Here is a 21,604-nt window from a genome sequence, read left to right as displayed (position 1 = left end):
ATCCCATCACCCCCGGAGGTCTGCAGCAGCGCCGGTAACCATTACCGGAAACCACAGGTGGCGTCACGAGACAAACTAAAAACACTAAAACCCCCCCTTTTAAAGAGTGACCCAGAGGACGAGCCCGGGAGCCGACCGCCGTGATATCCTGCAAAGAAGGTAAAGGCCCGGGTACCAAGTCCCCCATATCCCCTTAGGCGAGACACATCGTGTGCACATAGCCTTACTGAACTGGCCTGTTTACTCCCTCACTTTGACTTCTTCTTCCCTTCATCCGGCTTTGTATAGTGAACCCGTGGTGCCCTGACCTCAGGGCATCTGACTACGCTTCTATCTCACCCTCCTGTACCTTGTACCCGTGCCTCTGACCCTATGGTCAGTGGCTGCAGTCCCGAGGACTGCCCTGGACAGTTACCTGGTGTCTACCAACTGCCCAGCCTATCCTCAGCATCAGAGTTCCTAGTGAAGACCCAGCAGACCCTTATGATGTGACGCTCACAGCCCTCCCTGGGAGATGGGGGTACTCGTAGCCAGGTCAGATGTTGGGGGAAGCAGTCATGGCCTGGACCCATTCCGTGCCCAGAGCCGTCACATTAAAAAGGATGTAATGGGCTATGAGGGTTGAGTGGTTGCTATCGACTACGCCACCTGTGGTACCTGGTGAAGGCCACCAGCGCTGCTGCAGTCCTCCGAGGCGGGATGTTGTGGCAGTCAAAGTTGTTACTACTCCCCACAGGCGGAGCAGGGCCTCGGGGCAGAGAGACAAGGATGGAGGGAGTCGTAGTGTAGGAGTTCTGGTGCTGCGTAGCGCGGTGCAGTGCAGAAATAAAAAGTCCGGAGGCCATAGGGGTTGACTTCCAGGGTTTTTACTCACGATGGAGAGTACAGCTGCAAGGCTTCTCCCTGCTCCTCACGGAGTTCTGCGGTCACCAGGGACGGGGGTCCGACAACCTCCGAGTAAGTCAAGTGTTCAATCAGGACCCCGCACCGGAGTGTTCCTAGACTTCAGACTGAGTCCTTTCCTGTCTGTGTGTGTGTAGATAGGCTGGGTCTCCCTCTGAACTTCACTCAGAAAAAGGGTACGGGGGCAGCTCCGCTCCTTCCGTTAACCGATGGGATCCTCAGGGTCTACCAGGCTTCCCTGACCAGGACGTAGAGTAGCAAGGTCAGGTGTCGGTGGCCGGTGCCCCTTTTGCAGCCGGAATCCCTCTGAATAGATCAGATAGGCGAGGACAGGTGGCGTATACCGCTCCGTCTGCATCCCCCCCGGGATCCATTTGCGGTGGAGCTACACTCATAAGCGCCGGGCCTTCTTGGTCATGGTCCTTGACCGGGCTGAGACATACATTATCTGCAACCTGCCCCTCGACCCAAGGCCAGGGTATGAGGGCCGTGCTTCCATCCGCTGCAGGTCCACACAGGATCCACGCTCAGGGAGGAAGGTCACGATCAATCAACAGTCAAAGACCCAACAACCAAAATGGCTGTGTATTAAATATGAAATATCAAGTGTCACTAAAATGTGAGTCCTCCACCCTCACCCACTAATTGGTTCCCCCTATCTCTTGTTTCCCCAGTCTCCCAACTTCCAGTAGGGGCAGCACCTAGTGCCTTCTAGCCCCCTCTGGTGGGAGAAGTGTGGTGTTGGATGTGGAGGTAGGGTCCTGACCATCACACTGTTCTTACCTCAAAGGAGGAACACTGCACCCCATTAGAGAAGTGCAGCATCCCTGTGGCGGTCGAACCCTCAGGGGCGCCACATTCCCCCCTGGTGAAACAAAGCACGTCCACGGGCTGCAAAGAGAGTAACACCTGGTACAGTCTTTTTACATATAACAGTAAACAATCTTCCCTTTATGTGAGGCACTTCTTCTTAAATGTTTCAAACAGCATATAATATAAAAAATACAAAAGGTATAAAAATATAAAAGTACAAGAATCATCCAGAGACATTTATGCAAAGACAGACGGGTTAAAGTGCAAGGACTAAGAGGCAGTTCAGAAGCATGAGGGACCTGTCCCAAAACCCCAACGTGGGCCCTGGGGTGGCTGCAGGGCATGAAGATCCCGAGTTGGACCTCCAGGAGAGCCACTCCAGACAGGTTTTTCTTCTGAGGTCTGAGGTAGAAATATCCGCGGTTTTACATAAAACCAATAAGGAGCACCTAAAGAGATGCAAACTATTTACAGAGTACAGAGTCTGTCTGCTGCAAGTCCGCAGGGACAAATGTCTCTAGAAAACGGGGAAAAACATAGTCAACTTAAACATTATAACTTTCAACAGGATACAACCGCCGGGGCTGCTTAATTCTCGGGTCCCCTCCGGGGAAAAGTCTCATTCCTTCCGAAGGAGGCTGACCGGTCCTCTGAAGCTGAGCGTGAGGGGGCTTCGCTCCCGGACACCTTGTGGACATCTAGGGCATACCACCCCCGCACCCTATGGTGGCGGGTGTACGTGACTATGTCACCCGGGAAGAGATTCCGGCCAGGTTGTCCCTTCTTCAGCCGAGGCTCGACGTCCCGCCGGCTAACGAAGACATCGTGCTCGTGCTGGGAACTCCGCATGAATCCCCATCCCACCTCATGGTGGAAGCGGACAACTTGCCCTTCCACACGGGGGCTTGGACGGGTTGCCTCCTGCTGGCGGTCGCAGCGGATCTCCCTCTGGCGTTGCTCGCGGCTGAGTTGAAGGATCTGCTGATGGCACAGCTCGCTCCTCCTGCGCGCTTCAGCCCGGGTCTCCCGGGGGAAGCCCATCAGGTCCCCCCCCTGGTTGTCCCAGGCCCACTCCTCAGCCACCGTCCAGGTGACTGTCGGTGCGGGCAGCGGTGTCAGCAGGGGTTGCTGCGGGTCCTCAGCAAGTGCGGACCAGTCCGGGTTGGGGTCGGTGGATACCCCAGCAGACTCAGGATCCCCCGAGTCGGGAGTTGGGCATCAGTGCAGGTCTCTGCTGGTGGCAGAGGCTTCCAGCTCCGGAGCAAAGACCTGCTCCCAGGTGACCGCGCCGGGCAGCAGGTACTCGGTCATCAGATCCAGGAGAGGCACGGTGGGTTCAGCAGCCGGGGCAGGGGTAACACACTCACCCTCCTCTGGGCTGCACGCAACCTCCGTTGCAGCCTCCTCCTGTGCTGCTGCTCCTTGGCGGCGGGTCCGGATGCGCAGCAACATTTCTTCCCGCCACGCAGTGGATGCCGCTTGCTGGGCCCCAGCCATTCTCCGTGCGAGACCCGGAGCTTCCTGATGGAGAAACTCTATATCTCCTGCTGTCAGAATTGTGCAGCTTCGCTCCTGGACAGGAGAAGATCCTGGGCCGGGTACAGAAGGTTCCGCCTGACTCGCTCAAGCAGCGTCCATGTCCGCTCCTAAAGGTTGCGAGACTTTAACTGCTATGGCTGCACCTTGTTGTTTTTCTCTTTCCTCCTCTTTCGGGGCGGCTCCAGGGCGGTATGCTGACAGGCACGCCTTCATTCAGCCCATCCATTTTGACGGGCATTACCCCGCGGACAGTCTCTGATGGAAGGGGCGGTCCGCACTTTTGGCGCCATGTGGGAGCGTGGCCCACGATAGGAGGTGCTAGGAAAATGTCTTTTTGATGCACTATGGCGTCTGTTCTTCTTGGGCGGGCGCCATTTTAAGTGGAAACGACAGTCCAAGGTGTAAGGCACACAGTACCCGGTAGCAATGAGTAATTCCTTCCTTTGCTGCGGGCACGCGATCCTGCTGACTACGCCAAGTGATGTGACGCTCATGTAGCGCCCCGAGGGTTCGGTCGCTACAGAGGTATTGCATCTCAACCAGATGTGCGATATCTCACTTCCAGGTAAGGATGGAGTGTGGATCGGGACCCTGACACCTGCATGGATTACACCACATTTCCGGGGGGCAGGGCGACCGATATGCTCCAAGTAGAGCATGACAGTTCCTGTCCCTGGCTGGAGTGGGGGGAGGGAACACCGAGGAAGGGGGACCCTGTAGTGTATAGGAGGGAGAGGGCAGTTCCTGGGTGCACTGAGAAGGAGGTATAAAAGGTGGGCACCATCTTAGTTCTGTGTTCAGTCAGAGAGAAGACAGGGGCCAGAGGCTCAGACCGAGCTCTGCTCCGCAGGCAGGCCTGAGAGAGTGGCCGGAGCCTGGAGGAAGGAGAAGGAAGGAAGAGGAGCGGAGGAGGCTCCAGGAACAAGGAACGAAGGGACCCTAGGGGTGTGGACCGGCGAGTCGCCACCGCACGCCCAAATCTACCTGCGTAGGGGGGTCAGGCCAAAGGGGGAGACCGGTCCCCGAAGCTAGTGGAGGCGGGGAACTACCCTCAGCTAGAAACCGGAGGCTGTGATATTTTATGTGGCGCAGCCCCTCGCTACACCCACTAGAAAGGCACCACATAGGGTCAGGTAAACAGCACCAACGTTCACCCGGGAAGGCCCAAGGCAGCCGGACAGAAACGAGGTCACTGGTAGGGTATGACAGGCCAGAGAAAGGACACACAAAAGGGGTCCTGTGAAATGCTCCAAAGTTATCTGGGAGTAGGCCAAGCCCCTCACCTGGTGAGCACAGTGTGACGTGGGACGTTATGACCAGCTGGAGTAACGTGGATAAAGAACTGTGAGTAAAAACCCTGGACTGCATTACAGGACTCTGTGTCGTTACTGCTGCTCCCACGCACCATCACCCCCAACATCCGCCCTCGCTGCCCTGAGGCTATACTCCTCCTGTGGGGAGTTATACTACCCTCTGCTGCACCCTCAACACCAGCCTCAGCGGTCTGCCCTGCAGCGGCGGTTCAATCTGACCGCAATCCACGGGTGGCGTAGTCAGACGTTCAGCATATAGACTGCCATTTGGTTTGACCGCCCTGGGCATGGGACCGGGTCGCCGCCACGGAGACTACAACCCCCAGCGTTACACAGAGACTCGGCTCCTGGTATTTCCCCTACACACACGGCCCAGGGGGCGCGTCACTCACAGCCCTCCCTGGGAGATGGGGGTACTCGGAGCCGGGTCAGATGTTGGGGGAAGCAGTCGTGGCCTGGATCCATTCCGTGCCCAGGGCCGTCACATTAAAAAAGATGTAATGGGCTATCAGGGTTGAGTGGTTGCTATCGACTACGCCACCTGTGGTACCTGGTGAAGGCCACCAGCGCTGCTGCAGTCCTCCGAGGCGGGATGTTGTGGCAGCCAAAGTTGTTACTACTCCCCACAGGCGCAGCAGGGCCTCGGGGCAGAGAGACAAGGATGGAGGGAGTCGTAGTGTAGGAGTTCTAGTGCTGCGTAGCGCGGTGCAGTGCAGAAATAAAAAGTCCGGAGGCCATAGGGGTTGACTTCCAGGGTTTTTACTCACGATGGAGAGTACAGCTGCAAGGCTTCTCCCTGCTCCTCACGGAGTTCTGCGGTCACCAGGGACGGGGGTCCGACAACCTCCGAGTAAGTCAAGTGTTCAATCAGGACCCCACACCGGAGTGTTCCTAGACTTCAGACTGAGTCCTTTCCTGTCTGTGTGTGTGTAGATAGGCCGGGTCTCCCTCTGACCTTCACTCAGAAAAAGGGTATGGGGGCAGCTCCGCTCCTTCTGTTACCCGATGGGATCCTCAGGGCCTACCGGGCTTCCCTGACCAGGACGTAGAGTAGCAAGGTCAGGTGTTGGGGGCCAGTACCCCTTTTGCAGCCGGAATCCCTCTGAATAGATCAGATAGGCGAGGACAGGTGGCGTATACCGCTCCGTCTGTATCCCACCCGGGATCCTTTTGCGGTGGAGCTACACTCCTAAGCTAAGGGCCTTCTTGGTCATGGTCCTTGACTGGGCTGAGACATACATTATCTGCAACCTGCCCCTCGACCCAAGACCAGGGTACGAGGGCCGTGCCTCCATCCGCTGCAGGTCCACACAGGATCCAAGCTCAGGGAGGAAGGTCACGATCAATCAACAGTCAAAGACCCAACAACCAAAATGGCTGTGTATTAAATATGAAATATCAAGTGTCACTAAAATGTGAGTCCTCCACCCTCACCCACTAATTGGTTCCCCCTATCTCTTGGTTCCCCAGTCTCCCAACTTCCAGTAGGGGCAGCACATAGTGCCTTCTAGCCCCCTCTGGTGGGAGAAGTGTGGTGTTGGATGTGGAGGTAGGGTCCTGACCATCGCACTGTTCTTACCTCAAAGGAGGAACACTACACCCCATTAGAGAAGTGCAGCATCCCTGTGGCGGTCGAACCCTCAGGGGCGCCACATTTAGTCACGCCCCTGTTAGTAACCCCGACCCTTGGCTCAGTGCGTCCACACCCACCAGTGTTACATAGGGACAGGCACTGTTAGAAGGGCATTGTAGCTAGCACTGTTATGGGGGCACTGTGGCTGCCACTGATGTGTTCAGAGCATTTGGTTGTGTTTAGATGTATACATTGTTAGAGGGGCACTGTGGCTGTGACTGTTGTGTTCAGGGCATTAGGTTGTGGGTGTCCAGAGACATGCACGGTTTAAAGGGCACTGCGGTTAGCAATGTTAGAGAGGCACTATGACTGTCACTGATGTGTCCAGGGCATTTGGTGTGTTCAGGTACATACACTGTTAGGGGGCCACTGTGTCTAGCACTGTTAGATGGCACAGTGGTTAGCACTGTTAGAGGGGCACTATCGCTAGCAGTGTTAGAAGGGCACTGTGGTTAGCACTGTTGTGGCGCCCTGAGGGTTCGGTCGCCACAGAGGTGTTGCATCTCAGCCAGAGATGTGGCATCTCACTCTCAGGTAAGGAAGGAGTACAGCCCGGGACCCTAACACCTGCATCCAACACACCACTCCAGGCAAACAGGGGAGGGCAAGATGTCTCTGGTTCTAGGTGAGCCCTTCCCTTGGCTGGAGTGGGGGGAACCTAGAGAGGGGGAACCACGTAGTGGGTGTGGGTGGAGGAAGTAGCTTAGGGGAGCACATGAGAAGGAAGTATAAATTGGGAAGCCATTTTAGTAACAGGAGTTCAGTCAGAGGAGGAGAAGTGAGGGGAGCAGAGGCTCTGCAGGAGCTCTGCTCCAGAGGTGGGCCTAGCCAGTGGGGCCCAAGACTGAATGGAGAAGAGAGAGGAGCAGAGAGGCTCCAGGAACCAGGAAAGGACCCCAGGGGTACGGGCCGTGCAGAAGGCCACCCGTACGCCCGCATCTGCCAGGCGGTGGAGGGGTCAGGCCATCTAAAGGGAACCGGTCCCTCAACTAGCGGAGGACTTTATGCCCAACTAGAAACCGGAGGCTGCAGTACTTTATGTCCTGTAGCCGCAAGTCCACGCCAGTCTCACCGAGAAGGTAGCCATATAGGACCCAGGGGACGGAACAGACGTAGCCCGCCAAGGCCCGCGGGTACCGGATTGGAGATACTAGGTGTGAGGTGCAGGAAGAAGGCCAGAGAGTGAGGACACACAGAAGGGGGTTCTGCCAAGTACTCCGGAGTTACCTGGGGGTAGACCGAATCCCTCCCTGAGTAAACACAGGGAGACGAGGGCAGTTACATGGATCCCTGTAATCTGGACTGCAACAACTGTGAGTAAAGACCCTGGGACTGCACTTCCTTGTCTCTGTGTTTCTTGCTGCGCCATCAACCCCTGCACTACAACGCCCAGCCTAACCTTCGACAGCTACACTGCCCTGGAGCTAGCTCTTCCTGTGGAGAGCCACACCATCCCTGCTGCAGTAACATCAGCTTCAGAGGACTGCTCCGCAGCGGCGGCTCCCTTTAGCCGCATTCCACAGGTGGCGTCACAAACTTTATACAATCACTATAAATCCCCTATCAATAACCCCTTTTTATTAACCGCCCTGGGTCACGGACCGGGTCACCGCCACTGTGACATCCCCCCAGCATCTACCGGCCCGGCACCGGGTACCCCACGGCCCAGGGGGCGCATCACTGTTATGGGGCGCTGTGGCTGTCACTGATGTGTTCAGGCCATTTGGTTGTGTTTAGGTGCATACACTGTTAGAGAGGCACTGTGTCTAGCACTGTTAGAGGGGCACTGTGTCTAGCACTGTTAAAGGGCACTCAGGCTAGCACTGTTAGAGGGCACTGTGGTTAGCACTGTTAGAGGGGCACTGTGTCTAGCACTGTAAGAGAGGCACTGTGTCTAGCACTGTTAGAGGGGCACTGTGGTTAGCACTGTTAGAGGGCACTGTGGTTAGCACTGTTAGAGGGGCACTGTGGTTAGCACTGTTAGAGGGGCACTGTGTCTAGCACTGTTAGGGGGAACTGTGTCTAGCACTGTTAGAGGGGCACTGTGATTAGCACTGTTAATGGGCACTGTGGCTGTCACTGGTGTGTTCAGGGCATTTGGTTGTGTTTAGGTGCATACACTGTTAGAGGGCACTGTGTCTAGCACTGTTAGGGGGCACTGTGTCTAGCACTGATAGGGGGCACTGTGTCTAGCACTGTTAGGGGGCACTGTGGTTAGCACTGTTAGGGGGCACTGTGGTTAGCATTGTTAGAGGGGCACTGTGGTTAGTACTGTTAGAGGGGCACTGTAGTTAGCACTGTTAGAGGGGCACTGTATTTAGCACTGTTAGGGGGAACTGTGTCTAGCACTGTTAGAGGGGCACTGTGATTAGCACTGTTAATGGGCACTGTGGCTGTCACTGGTGTGTTCAGGGCATTTGGTTGTGTTTAGGTGCATACACTGTTAGAGGGGCACTGTGTCTAGCACTGTTAGAGGGCACTGTGTCTAGCACTGTTAGGGGGCACTGTGTCTAGCACTGATAGGGGGCACTGTGTCTAGCACTGTTAGATGACACTGTGGTTAGCACTGTTAGAGGGGCACTGTGGTTAGCACTGTTAGAGGGGCACTGTGGTTAGCACTGTTAGGGGGCACTGTATCTAGCTCTGTTAGAGGGCACTGTGGTTAGCACTGTTAGAGGGGCACTGTGGTTAGCACTGTTAGGGGGCACTGTATGTAGCATTGTTAGAGGGGCACTGTGGTTAGCACTGTTAGAGGGGCACAGTGGTTAGCACTGTTAGGGGGCACTGTATCTAGCACTGTTAGAGGGCATTGTGTCTAGCACTGTTAGAGGGCACTATGTCTAGCACTGTTAGAGTGGCACTGTGTCTAGCACTGTTAGAGGGGCACTGTGGTTAGCACTGTTAGAGGGGCACAGTGGTTAGCACTGTTAGGGGGCACTGTATCTAGCACTGTTAGAGGGCATTGTGTCTAGCACTGTTAGAGGGCACTGTGTCTAGCACTGTTAGGGGGCACTATGTCTAGCACTGTTTGAGTGGCACTGCGTCTAGCACTGTTAGAGGGGCACTGTGGTTAGCACTGTTAGAGGGGCACTGTGGTTAGCACTATTAGAGGGACACAGTTTTTAGCACTGTTAGAGGGCACTGTGTCTAGCACTGTTAAGGGGCACTATGTCTAGCACTGTTAGAGTGGCACTGTGTCTAGCACTGTTAGAGGGCATTGTGTCTAGCACTGTTAGAGGGCACTGTGTCTAGCACTGTTAGGGGGCACTATGTCTAGCACTGTTTGAGTGGCACTGCGTCTAGCGCTGTTAGAGGGGCACTGTGGTTAGCACTATTAGAGGGACACAGTTTTTAGCACTGTTAGAGGGCACTGTGTCTAGCACTGTTAAGGGCCACTATGTCTAGCACTGTTAGAGTGGCACTGTGTCTAGCACTGTTAGAGGGGCACTGTGGCTGTCACTGATGTGTTCATGACATTAGGTTGTGAGTGTTTAGGGATGGGCACTGCTAAAAGAACACTGTGGTTAGCACTGTTATGGGGGCACTGTGACTGTCACTGGTGTGTTCAGGGCATTTGGTTGTGTTTAGGTGCATACACTGTTAGAGGGGCACTGGTGGTCACTGATGCGTGCAGGATAGTGGTAGACATATCATTGGTGCAACCTGTGCAGCCGCACAGGCACCCAAGAGGTAAGGGGGCCCATTTCCATTTACAAAACAAGTGTTTGGGGACATGAACTATATGATAATGGGCAGGGCACAACTCACAACAGAAGTTCTGATCTTTCCAGTAGAGTTGCAATTCAATAGCAAATGCAAGAAAAAAAAGAAAAAAAATAATTTCTAAGTTTTTTTGCACTCATGCAGCATAACATTGTCCTTAAAACACTGAAATGTATTTTGCTATTATTTGCTCCCAGATCTGTTGCCTTTGTTGCCCTCTATATTTTCTTTAGCTTCTTAGTTTTTATTTGAAGAATTTTTTAGAGATGATCCGTCTCCAATGCAGTATCAAAGTCACATACTTGCTATTTGCAGGGAGTATTTGTTTTACTGCTGGACTATTCTTGGACGCTGAAAGTGCTAGCAGTTTAAGTGTATGCCAGGGAAGACGGCAAGGAGGGAGAAGGCTATTTCTGTAGATGTGACATCATGGCAGATGTCACATACAGTAGCCTTGAGAGATCTTAAGAACTTGGAGTTACAAAGTGAAGCAGGTGACACAGACCTTTAAAAATTGATATTACTAATGTGACCTGCCGCAAAAATAAGTGTAATAATCCTATAAAAAACTTTTGTCCAAACTTCCATGAGGTCTGAACTCATAGGGCAGATTATCTAGGAGGGGTTTTGTTAGACCACCCACTCACCATGTATGGGTGCCTATCTGACCACATGGTACCCAGCTAATGGTACTTATGGGCAATAGGTCACGTGTATTTTTTTTGACCAGGGACAGCAGGCTGGTAAGGAGGAAGCAAGCAATTTGAAGAGGGGATTCCTGGGTTAGATCTCCCAACTACCTACCACTGCAATACATTTCTTAAGCCACTACCTGCTGGCCAGGGGCTGCAGGAGCCTTGAAATTCAAAGCCAAGAATAATTACAGAGTGAGCAAGGGAAGGACGAGCGCAAAGATGACGGCCATTGATCCACATCTACAATATGCCAATTCATACACTATTACAGAAGAAGACTACATGCATCAGGAAGAAGACTGGGATAGGGATCTACTCCTAGACCCTGCATGGGAAAAGCAACAGAGAAAGGTAATATCATGTGGATTCTATATTTTTCTTAAATTATTTTGAAACAATTTGCTGCTTTTGAGAAACAAAAATCTTCACGTATACCATTATTGGGTAAGGAAACAAGACGGGAATAGTAGTTAATACTGCAGCAAGGAAACCATCTGACTGGCTTCCTTGTGTGTCTACAAAGTCTGCCCAGCTGGCCCCTGAACAGGTGTCCCCCACCAGAGTTCTCCCACCCTACACACGCAGCTCCCCTCCCTGGCTCGAGATGTTCCACTGATGCTTTTTTTGGAAGGAGTGGGCTCAGCAAGAGTGATGGATTGTTTTTCATTCTCTAACCAGCCCCTTCATTTTAGTTTTGGAGAGCTGCAAGGTGATCCTTGTAAGGGAGGGGACATAGGGGGGTGGGAAAGGAAACCCGCATCTGTGGTTTTGGGAGCAGCTGGTCCCTTGTAATAACCCTGGTATGGTTGATGCCTTATAGGTTGGTGACATTTTCAGTAGAAGGTGTCATCATTATGTGGAATGTATGAGGAGGGCGATCAGGTGGCACGGTGGAGACTTTATGGTTGGGATATGACTTCAACGTACAGATATAGAGGCAAGCATGGTCATCGAATCTCTAATGACATCAGTCTAGTCACTTTATCTGCCCGTGTCATAAATGTTTGGAATGGCATGAAACAGTGTTTGCTTTATATCAAATGGAGGGTGACCTCTAGTTTTCCATAGACATAATCAATATTGTGTTTGTTGGCAACCAAAAGCAGCCAGCGACTGGGTGGTGGGGGAATGTGGCTACGAACATCTCTAACCCTGGACCAGAGCTCCAATAAATCACAAATTAGTGATGTGAGATACATTGTTACAGGCAAGAATCGCTGCTCTAGGATCTGAATAAATAACATAATAGAATTAACAAATGAAAACATCAGTTTACCCAAATAATAATAATAATAATAATAATAAAAACCTCAACAATGCTAAATATTGTAATTTATAATATATTATTACAGATCAATTTCCACCAAAATATCTGCAATTTGCCTAAATCAGTAATGTATGAGATACATAAAGTAATAGTAAAAAATGATGACCAGGGAAAATGACAATTTCTAAGAAAGAAAACAATAACTGCAACCAATCAGAGAAAGCAAGATGCCATATATAATTTATGTTGTCTAAAAAAAATAACAGATATATAAATGTTAATTTTTAACAATGACTAAAATTACACTTTAAAATTCCTTGACATTTTTTAACTAAAGTTTAAAGATAGTTGCATTTGAAAGCATTTAGGATCCCCCGACTCAAAGGATTACCCAAAAGAAGGCAGCACTCTTATGTAGTTTGTGTGAAAAAGCATTTTATCTTCCTAATTTGCCCACGTACACAGCGTTTCAGTATGGTGTGTAGGGTAGGGGCCTTTTTAAGCCATAAAATGGTGTAACAACTATATAGTGCATATATACATGTATCCATAATTAATATATATATATATATATATATATATATATATATATATACAGTACAGACCAAAAGTTTGGACACACCTTCTCATTTAAACATTTTTCTGTATTTTCATGACTATGAAAATTGTACATTCACACTGAAGGCATCAAAACTATGAATTAACACATGTGGAACTATATACTTAACAAAAAAGTGTGAAACAACTGAAAATATGTCTTATATTCTAGGTTCTTCAAAGTAGCCACCTTTTCCTTTGATGACTGCTTTGCACACTTTTGGCATTCTCTTGATGAGCTTCAAGAGGTAGTCACCGGAAATGGTCTTCCAACAATCTTGAAGGAGTTCCCAGAGATGCTAAGCACTTGTTGTCCCTTTTGCCTTCACTCTGCGGTCCAGCTCACCCAAAACCATCTAGATTGGGTTCAGGTCTGGTGACTGTGGAGGCCAGGTCATCTGGCGTAGCACCCCATCACTCTCCTTCTTGGTCAAATAGCCCTTACACAGCCTGGAGGTGTGTTTGGGGTCATTGTCCTGTTGAAAAATAAATGATGATCCAACTAAACGCAAACTGGATGGAATAGCATGCCGCTGCAAGATGCTGTGGTAGCCATGCTGGTTCAGTATGCCTTCAATTTTGAATAAATCCCCAACAGTGTCACCAGCAAAGCACCCCAACACCATCACACCTCCTCCTCCATGCTTCACAGTGGGAACCAGGCATGTAGAGTCCATCCGTTCACCTTTTCTGCGTCGCACAAAGACACGGTCGTTGGAACCAAAGATCTCAAATTTGGACTCATCAGACCAAAGCACAGATTTCCACTGGTTTAATGTCCATGCCTTGTGTTCTTTAGCCCAAACAAGTCTCTTATGCTTGTTGCCTGTCCTTAGCAGTGGTTTCCTAGCAACTATTTTACCATGAAGGCCTGCTGCACAAAGTCTCCTCTTAACAGTTGTTGTAGAGATGTGTCTGCTGCTAGAACTCTGTGTGGCATTGACCTGGTCTCTAATCTGAGCTGCTGTTAACCTGCAATTTCTGAGGCTGGTGACTCGGATAAACTTATCCTCAGAAGCAGAGGTGACTCTTGGTCTTCCTTTCCTGGGGCGGTCCTCATGTGAGCCAGTTTCTTTGTAGCGCTTGATAGTTTTTGCAACTGCACTTTGGGACACTTTCAAAGTTTTCCCAATTTTTCGGACTGACTGACCTTCATTTCTTAATGTAATGATGGCCACTCGTTTTTCTTTACTTAGCTGCTTTTTTCTTGCCATAATACAAATTCTAACAGTCTATTCAGTAGGCCTATCAGCTGTGTATACACCAGACTTCTGCACAACACAACTGATGGTCCCAACCCCATTTATAAGGCAAGAAATCCCACTTATTAAACCTGACAGTGCACACCTGTGAAGTGAAAACCATTTCCGGTGACTACCTCTTGAAGCTCATCAAGAGAATGCCAAGAGTGTGCAAAGCAGTCATCAAAGCAAAAGGTGGCTACTTTGAAGAACCTAGAATATAAGACATATTTTCAGTTGTTTCACACTTTTTTGTTAAGTATATAATTCCACATGTGTTAATTCATAGTTTTGATGCCTTCAGTGAGAATGTACAATTTTCAAAGTCATGAAGATACAGAAAAATCTTTAAATGAGAAGGTGTGTCCAAACTTTTGGTCTGTACTGTATGTATATATATATGCAAGCACTATTTGTTTTTTTAATATATATATATACATATATATATGATAGATAAATAAATATGCATGTACATTTATATAAATATATATCATGTAATATACATTTATTTATCCAGTATATATACATGTAATTAATATGAATCAGTTTGGTGATTGACTCCACTATTTAAATGTGATTTTTACACCACCGTATTGCTAGAAAAAAGGTCTATATACACCGGACAGAAACTTTGTGCACTAGTAAAATATTAATTTTATTTTTCAGCTTCTCAATATAAACAAGCAAGCATGTAATTCCATTGTAAAATTAAGCTCCATTGACAAACATCTCTTTATTTTTTTTATTTTTTTTTAAGTAAAATGAAAATTGAGGCAACTTTGCAATTAGACTTGCTTCAACCTGCTGATGGTTTATGTCTATAGCCAGGGGTGGATATACCATAGGTGCAACCTATGCCGCCACATGGGTGCCCCACAGGAAAGGGGGACCACTTTCATCTCCAAAGAAGTGAACAGCTTTTGACACATAAAAGGGCCTATGTACTGTTCTTGCACAGGGGCCCTTTTCTATCTGCGTCTGCCCCCATTTGAAGCTTTACATAGAGCTTTTTGTAAATTTTCTCTGTCCCCTAATTTGTGCATACACTTAGTAAAGAAGTAGAGAACACATGGAAGGGAGCTACCTCTGACTGTAAAATCAGACTACACAGGGATTATTTGTAGTCTGTAACCATGGAGACACAAAGGTGTAATATCCATGGTATAAAATGTTACAGTAGGTATTCCTCTCTATTTAGAAGCTGTCATCGAACTTTTATCCTGCTGTTGGTTGTTTACCCCTCTGTAGGCGGACATGCCACCCATACATATGGCACGCCACAGAACAATAGCAATTCATTATGGTCCATTGAGGTTATGTTTCATCCATAGTGTGGACCACTGCAGTCAGGTGAAATGTCATCCGTGTGGACAAGGCTATAATTGTGGTTCATTTTGCTTTCAGATACATTTAGGACAATATAAAAGTTTTTAATGAAATACTCTTCTATAAGATATGCTCTTGTTTTTGGAAGAAAATATAATGGAACACACTCCACACATGTGATCCTTTAAATGAGCCCTACAGGGGTTCCTCTTGGTCCGCGTATATGGCTCAGAACAACATAGTGATAAGTAAAGTGCGCCATAACAGTGTCATCATTAAAGAAGGTGTCCACCACTTGGACAACTCCTTGTAATCCCCCACGCTTGGCCCCGATAAAATAAAAAAGCCTAAACTCACCTCCCGTGCCGGCGCCGTTCCCCGATCTCCCCGGGGCTCTCATACGGTATTGTGACACGTGAGCCAATCAGCGCTGGCGTCACTGTCCCCGCCTTCGTATGAATTGAACATGAAGAGGAAGTCAGAGATCAGCTGCAGCCCGGACTTCCTCTTGATGTTCAATTTGACAGGGGGCGGGGACAGTGACGCCGGCGCTGATTGGGCGACTGGCTCACGTGTCACAACACCTCGAGGGCTCCGGGACTGCGAGTGCCGACACTGCGGGAACAGTATCGGCACGGGAAGAGAGTATAGGCTTTTTTATTTTATCAGGGCCAAGCGTGGGGTATGAGAAGGGATTGTCATACACATTAGATAAGAAAAGTTTGATAGCTGAACAACCATTGAAAATGATCTTCTTGTGAACGACTGTTACACCGATGCAGCCACACATTTTAGTCTATATAGACCGTTACAGTTGTTCAACCCGGCCATACATGTTGATTGAGCAATCCTTCTGGGAATACTTTTTCAACAAAAAGATATTTCGTCCAATTATCAGATGAAAAAAAAATCAATCTTGATCAACTTAATTTCATACTATGGCAGTGTATGATCGGTTGGCTAAAACAGCAGCTCACTGTTAAAAGGGTTTTCTCATCGTCATAAATAGGTAAAATGCAAAGAGCTTGTAAAAACAAGCAACTTTGCAATTGACCTCTTACTCCACTCTCTTCTCAAGAAAGGAGGGATTTTTATTTCTATTGTGTACTGCTCTTTGCATAGATTTCCAGCTCCTATGCAGTAAATCAGCAATGGCCATGGAGCACGTGCTTACAAGCTATAGAGCTTGTGAGCGCTTTTCTGAAGTTGGTCAGATCACTGGATCCGGTTAGCTTCTTCCCTGTGCTTCTCACATGTTGCAGAAGAAAAGCTGTCTCTACACTATGGGAGAGCACATAGATCGAGTTAATGGAGCAACCATGCTGCTGACCCGAACCGTCAATGATACTGTCAGTCATCAGGAACACAATGCCCCCCAGCAAGTAGGAAGCTGGGAGGCAGGGGAGCACTGTGCTCCTGAAGATCAATCATGAGAATGGCACTCTCTCTTGGGAAGTTTTTCCCAACTTTTTGTTTGAAATTATTCATTTTCATAAACCACTGTCTAATGTCTATGGGCACTTTTATTCTCCACAAAAGAGAAAGCTAGAAGAAATGTACTTAAAGGTATATTCCAGCCAAACACAATTATGGCATTTCCACACAATATGCAATTTAAGTGTTGGCCCCTGGACAACCTTTTTGGAGTAGATCTTGACTGGTGACTGCTGCTAATAAATGATCATACTGGAGGAGTGTCGCACACATTCTCTTCTATGTAAGTTACAAAAATAACTTAGTACAGAGGTCAGAGGAGGTGAGAACCTTGTCTAGCAGAAATGTCTATCATATCCTATGGACATGCAATGAATGTCATTTGGCTTCCTAATTTGCAACTTTTTTAAAAGTCACAGATCATAAATCTGGATTAAGCAGTAAGCCGCCATTTCATTCCACTTTTACAAATAGATGTGCAAGATGCAAATGGTGTAAATTCTTGGCAAAATCTTGAGATTAGAGAGGAGCTTTTCTGTTTTATTTTATTTTATTTTTTAACCATTCCCTGGCTCAATAATAGAAAATTAAATTTGAATACACCTGTACCGTGGCGAGGGGCAGTAGCCGTGGGGAAGGTACTCGTCATTTATGCCCCGGCAAGCTACATGAAAATGGAGATCCTGTCTGTGTGTGAATGCGATGTTACCTGAGCGATATGCCTCTGCAGACTGCACGGTGCAGCTATATCGGGCAGGCCAGGACCAGATGTTAAAGAACAAAATGAGGGAGACCAAAGTCCAACATTAAACTTGCTTTTACTGAATATTAAGTGATAAGAACTATGTACATCAGATAATAGGCATGTTTCTTCACAAAAGTTTCTCTTGCTTTAAGCAGGCATGGGCACTTCTCAGCTACATTTAATAACACTTAAATAATTTCTCTTTCTTTTGATACTCTTGCATCACATGACAATCCAGCAAACGGTTATGGGAGACTTTGTCTTCCCCTGAGAGAGCCGCACGTGTCGAGGGGTAACGCTACAGCTGCTCCCAGCTACTCTCATTTCCCAACTTACTAATGAGGACCCTGCTGCTTGGGGTACTTCTCGTTCAATCCCCTATAAGTGGGCCTTCTCCTTCCCCTGGGTTAAGTTCCATACAATCTAGGTGGCCTCTTTGTCCTTGGTTCTGTCAAATCTCCCCATTAAATCTCTCCGGCAGATATCTCTTCACGTTTCCTTAGTCCTTAGCACGTATTATCCGATGTCCTGTGATCTTCCCTCTTCGCACTCAACACATTATAACATGTCAGTCTGCCAACTGTCAGATCTTATGTCTGTCTTTGCTGAACTCTAACAGACTCACTATCAGGAAGTTGTCTTCTGTCTTCCCATTTTGCCCCTCCCATTCCGGGCTAGTCCCAAAGGTTAAGTCTATCTATTCCCCAACTAAATGCATGCAAATGACTAAACAGATAAAATCACATTTATAACAGTGCAACGCATTATATAACAACACATATCTCTCCAAGGGGTGTGGGCAGCACCTCCACTTCCTTACATACCCGCTCCCCATTTCTTTCATTCATGTTGTCTCCCCTCCCCTCGTTCAACACATCTAGCGTACATGCTAGTGTTATTAACACCCTGCAAAGTATAAGCAGAACACATAAGTTTGTGTTGATTTTTTAACAGTTTTTAATAGTTATATGAACATTGTAGGCAAAATATTATGTTTTGGACAACCAGTCCCATTCTTCAGCAGTCCCATAGACAATGAATGGAGCAGATGATGACCATGTGCACCACCGCTCCATTCAGACAGGACTGCAGAGCCTGGTTTCCATGTTCGAGAACCCTATTCACGGGATTGATGAGAGTCTCAGCAGCCAGATCCACAATTATCGTTAAGTATATATGGATAGAGGAAAAGTATGAATGGATAGGGGATAAATTGCTTTATTAGTAATAATGATAGGTGGTAACTTGTTTATTAGTGGGAGTCCGACTGCTGGGACCCTCACAGACTGTCATAATGGGGAATTTTATACCCGTTTGACTTATGCACCTGCTCGACCGCTGCTCCATTAGTTCCCTATGAGGATGCCAAGTGCTGCACTCGCCTTTTACCAGCAACCCCACAGGGAATGAATTAAGTGGTGGTTGGGCATCCTACCTGCTGCGTCTTTTTGTAATGAGGATTAAGGCTAGTTATCACATATGGATAAATGATAACTTATATTAACTGGACAACCACTTTAAGGTGCAATGTTGTGGGTTAATCGATTCACTGCTCCATGCAACTTCAAAATGATACAAAGATGTAATGCAAAACTCATGGCCTACTATGGGCCTCAATTATATCTGTATACTGTCCTTTTTCTGCAAATGTATTTTCACATGGATTCTGATAGAAATCATTGTGCACCTCATTTATCAAAAGTGTCTAAAAAAATCAACAACTTATTATTACTGCCCATATCAGCCAATCATAGAGCAGATTTCATTTTTTTAATAGCTCTGGTAAAATGAAAGTTGTGATGTGATTGGTTGATATGGATATGGGCAGCTAATGCCTTTTTTATTTTGCCAGTTTCATAAATGTGCCCCATTTGTACCACATTTTATGAGACATTGCATTAAGGATCTATTCTTCTAGCATTTCTTCTAGGGAAAACGTGGGGCAGATTTATTAAAACTGTCTTTTGTTGCCCATAGCAACCAATCACAGTTCAGCTTTCATTTTACCAGAGCAGTTTATAACATGAAAGCTGAGCTCTGATTGGTTGCTATGGGGGACTAAGACAGTTTTTGTTTTGGACAGTTTAGTAGTGTACAAAACATCATGGCCCCAATTCATCAAGGCCAGCGATCTTCACTCCGGACTTGATGAGGCATGAAGTAGCTTCAAGAGGTAGTCACCGGAAATGGTCTTCCAACAATCTTGAAGGAGTTCCCAGAGATGCTTAGCACTTGTTGGCCCTTTTACCTTCACTCTGCGGTCCAGCTCACCCCAAACCATCTCGATTGGGTTCGGGTCTGGTGACTGTGGAGGCCAGGTCATCTGGCGTAGCACCCCATCACTCTCCTTCTTGGTCAAATAGCCCTTACACAGCCTGGAGGTGTGTTTGGGGTCATTGTCCTGTTGAAAAATAAATGATGGTTCAACTAAATGCAAACCGGATGGAATAGCATGCCGCTGCAAGATGCTGTGGTAGCCATGCTGGTTCAGTATGACTTCAATTTTGAATAAATCCCCAACAGTGTCACCAGCAAAGCACCCCCACACCATCACACCTCCTCCTCCATGCTTCACGGTGGGAACCAGGCATGCAGAGTGCATCCGTTCACCTTTTCTGCGTCGCACAAAGACACGGTGGTTGGAACCAAAGATCTCAAATTTGGACTCATCAGACCAAAGCACAGATTTCCACTGGTCTAATGTCCATTCCTTGTGTTCTTTAGCCCAAACAAGTCTCTTCTGCTCGTTGCCTGTCCTTAGCAGTGGTTTCCTAGCAGCTATTTTACCATGAAGGCCTGCTGCACAAAGTCTCCTCTTAACAGTTGTTGTAGAGATGTGTCTGCTGCAAGAACTCTGTGTGGCATTGACCTGGTCTCTAATCTGAGCTGCTGTTAACCTGCGATTTCTGAGGCTGGTGACTCGGATAAACTTATCCTCAGAAGCAGAGGTGTCTCTTGGTCTTCCTTTCCTGGGGCGGTCCTCATGTGAGCCAGTTTCTTTGTAGCGCTTGATGGTTTTGCAGCTGCACTTGGGGACACTTTCAAAGTTTGCCCAATTTTTCGCACTGACTGACCTTCATTTCTAAAAGTAATGATGGCCACTCGTTTTTCTTTGCTTAGCTGCTTTTTTTCTTGCCATAATACAAATTCTAACAGTCTATTCAGTAGGCCTATCAGCTGTGTATCCACCAGACTTCTGCACAACACAACTGATGGTCCCAACTACATTTATAAGGCAAGAAATCCCACTTATTAAACCTGACAGGGCACACCTGTGAAGTGAAAACCATTTCCGGTGACTACCTCTTGAAGCTCATCAAGAGAATGCCAAGAGTGTGCAAAGCAGTCATCAAAGCAAAAGGTGGCTACTTTGAAGAAACTAGAATATAAGACATATTATCAGTTGTTTCATACTTTTTTGTTAAGTATGTAATTCCACATGTGTTAATTCATAGTTTTGATGCCTTCATTGTGAATGTACAATTTTCAAAGTCATGAAAATACAGAAAAATCTTTAAATGAGAAGGTGTGTCCAAACTTTTGGTCTGTACTGTACCTCTGTGTGTGCCTCGCTGCAAGTCTCTTTCAAACCCCCTGCTGGAATAAGATTTGAGGCGTAGAGAGCGCTGCCTTCGTCAAATTCATGAGGGTCCATATTTATTCCAACAATCTGTATTACAAGCTTCTAGAAATCTCACTTGAATACAGTCTCAGATCTAATTTAGGCTTTATGTTTTTGGTCAAAACACACTTAGGCTAGGGCTACACGATCGTATATGTTCTCCATCTGAGAAAAATGGTCCGATTATTACACTTTGATCTAGTTTTTCTCGAATATGGAGAATAATAAAAAAAATTCTCCATCTTCTCCATTCAGTCTGTCCATGAAAATCGGACTCGGTTGTCATCTGAGTGCGGTCCGATTTTTACACTCACTCATTGAATTGAATGTCCGAGTGTGATCCGATTACCGGGGCAAAACGGCCATGCTACAACTTTTTTCCTCAAACAGACTCAATCTTAGGAAAAAATCGGACATGTGCACGGCCTCATTAAATAACATTGCTCCGAGTGTGATCCGATGTTTTGACGGATCGCACTCGGACCGAAACTAAGGTCTGCACGAGCCCTTAGGCCACGTTCTCAAGATGAGTTTTTGGTGTTGCAGATTTTCTGCATCATTTCTGCACTCTTTAAGTAAAATAGGGTACTTGTATTTTTTTTAAAAATATGCAGTGTCAAAAACTCACCAAAAGCTCGTGAGAACAAAGACTTAAAGCAATGTTAGAATCTGGAATGCTGGAGTAATAACTCAAAAACATGGGATGCCTCAATGTTTGCAATTAAAATAGGTTGTCCTCTACTTTTCCATTGA

The 21,604-nt window shown here is 47.6% G+C and overlaps 1 protein-coding gene across 1 annotated transcript in view; it reads left to right on the top strand.

Moving 5' to 3' along the window:
- The first annotated feature begins 10,620 nt into the window (after nucleotides 1-10,620).
- The window catches only part of LOC141215208 (alpha-actinin-3), a 119,438-nt gene continuing 108,454 nt past the window's right edge, over nucleotides 10,621-21,604 (top strand). The window contains exon 1 of the mRNA XM_073665507.1: nucleotides 10,621-10,970. Coding sequence (XP_073521608.1) covers nucleotides 10,839-10,970 — 132 coding nt within the window. The 5' untranslated portion in view covers nucleotides 10,621-10,838. The remainder of the gene's footprint in view (nucleotides 10,971-21,604) is intronic.

Source organism: Phyllobates terribilis, unplaced genomic scaffold (assembly GCF_046119375.1).
Source record: "Phyllobates terribilis strain yellow unplaced genomic scaffold, ASM4611937v1 Scaffold_231__1_contigs__length_3143052, whole genome shotgun sequence".
Taxonomy (NCBI): Eukaryota; Metazoa; Chordata; class Amphibia; order Anura; family Dendrobatidae; genus Phyllobates; species Phyllobates terribilis.
The sequence above is the reverse complement of the archived record's forward strand: the minus strand, read 5'-3'. Positions and strand labels throughout refer to the sequence as shown.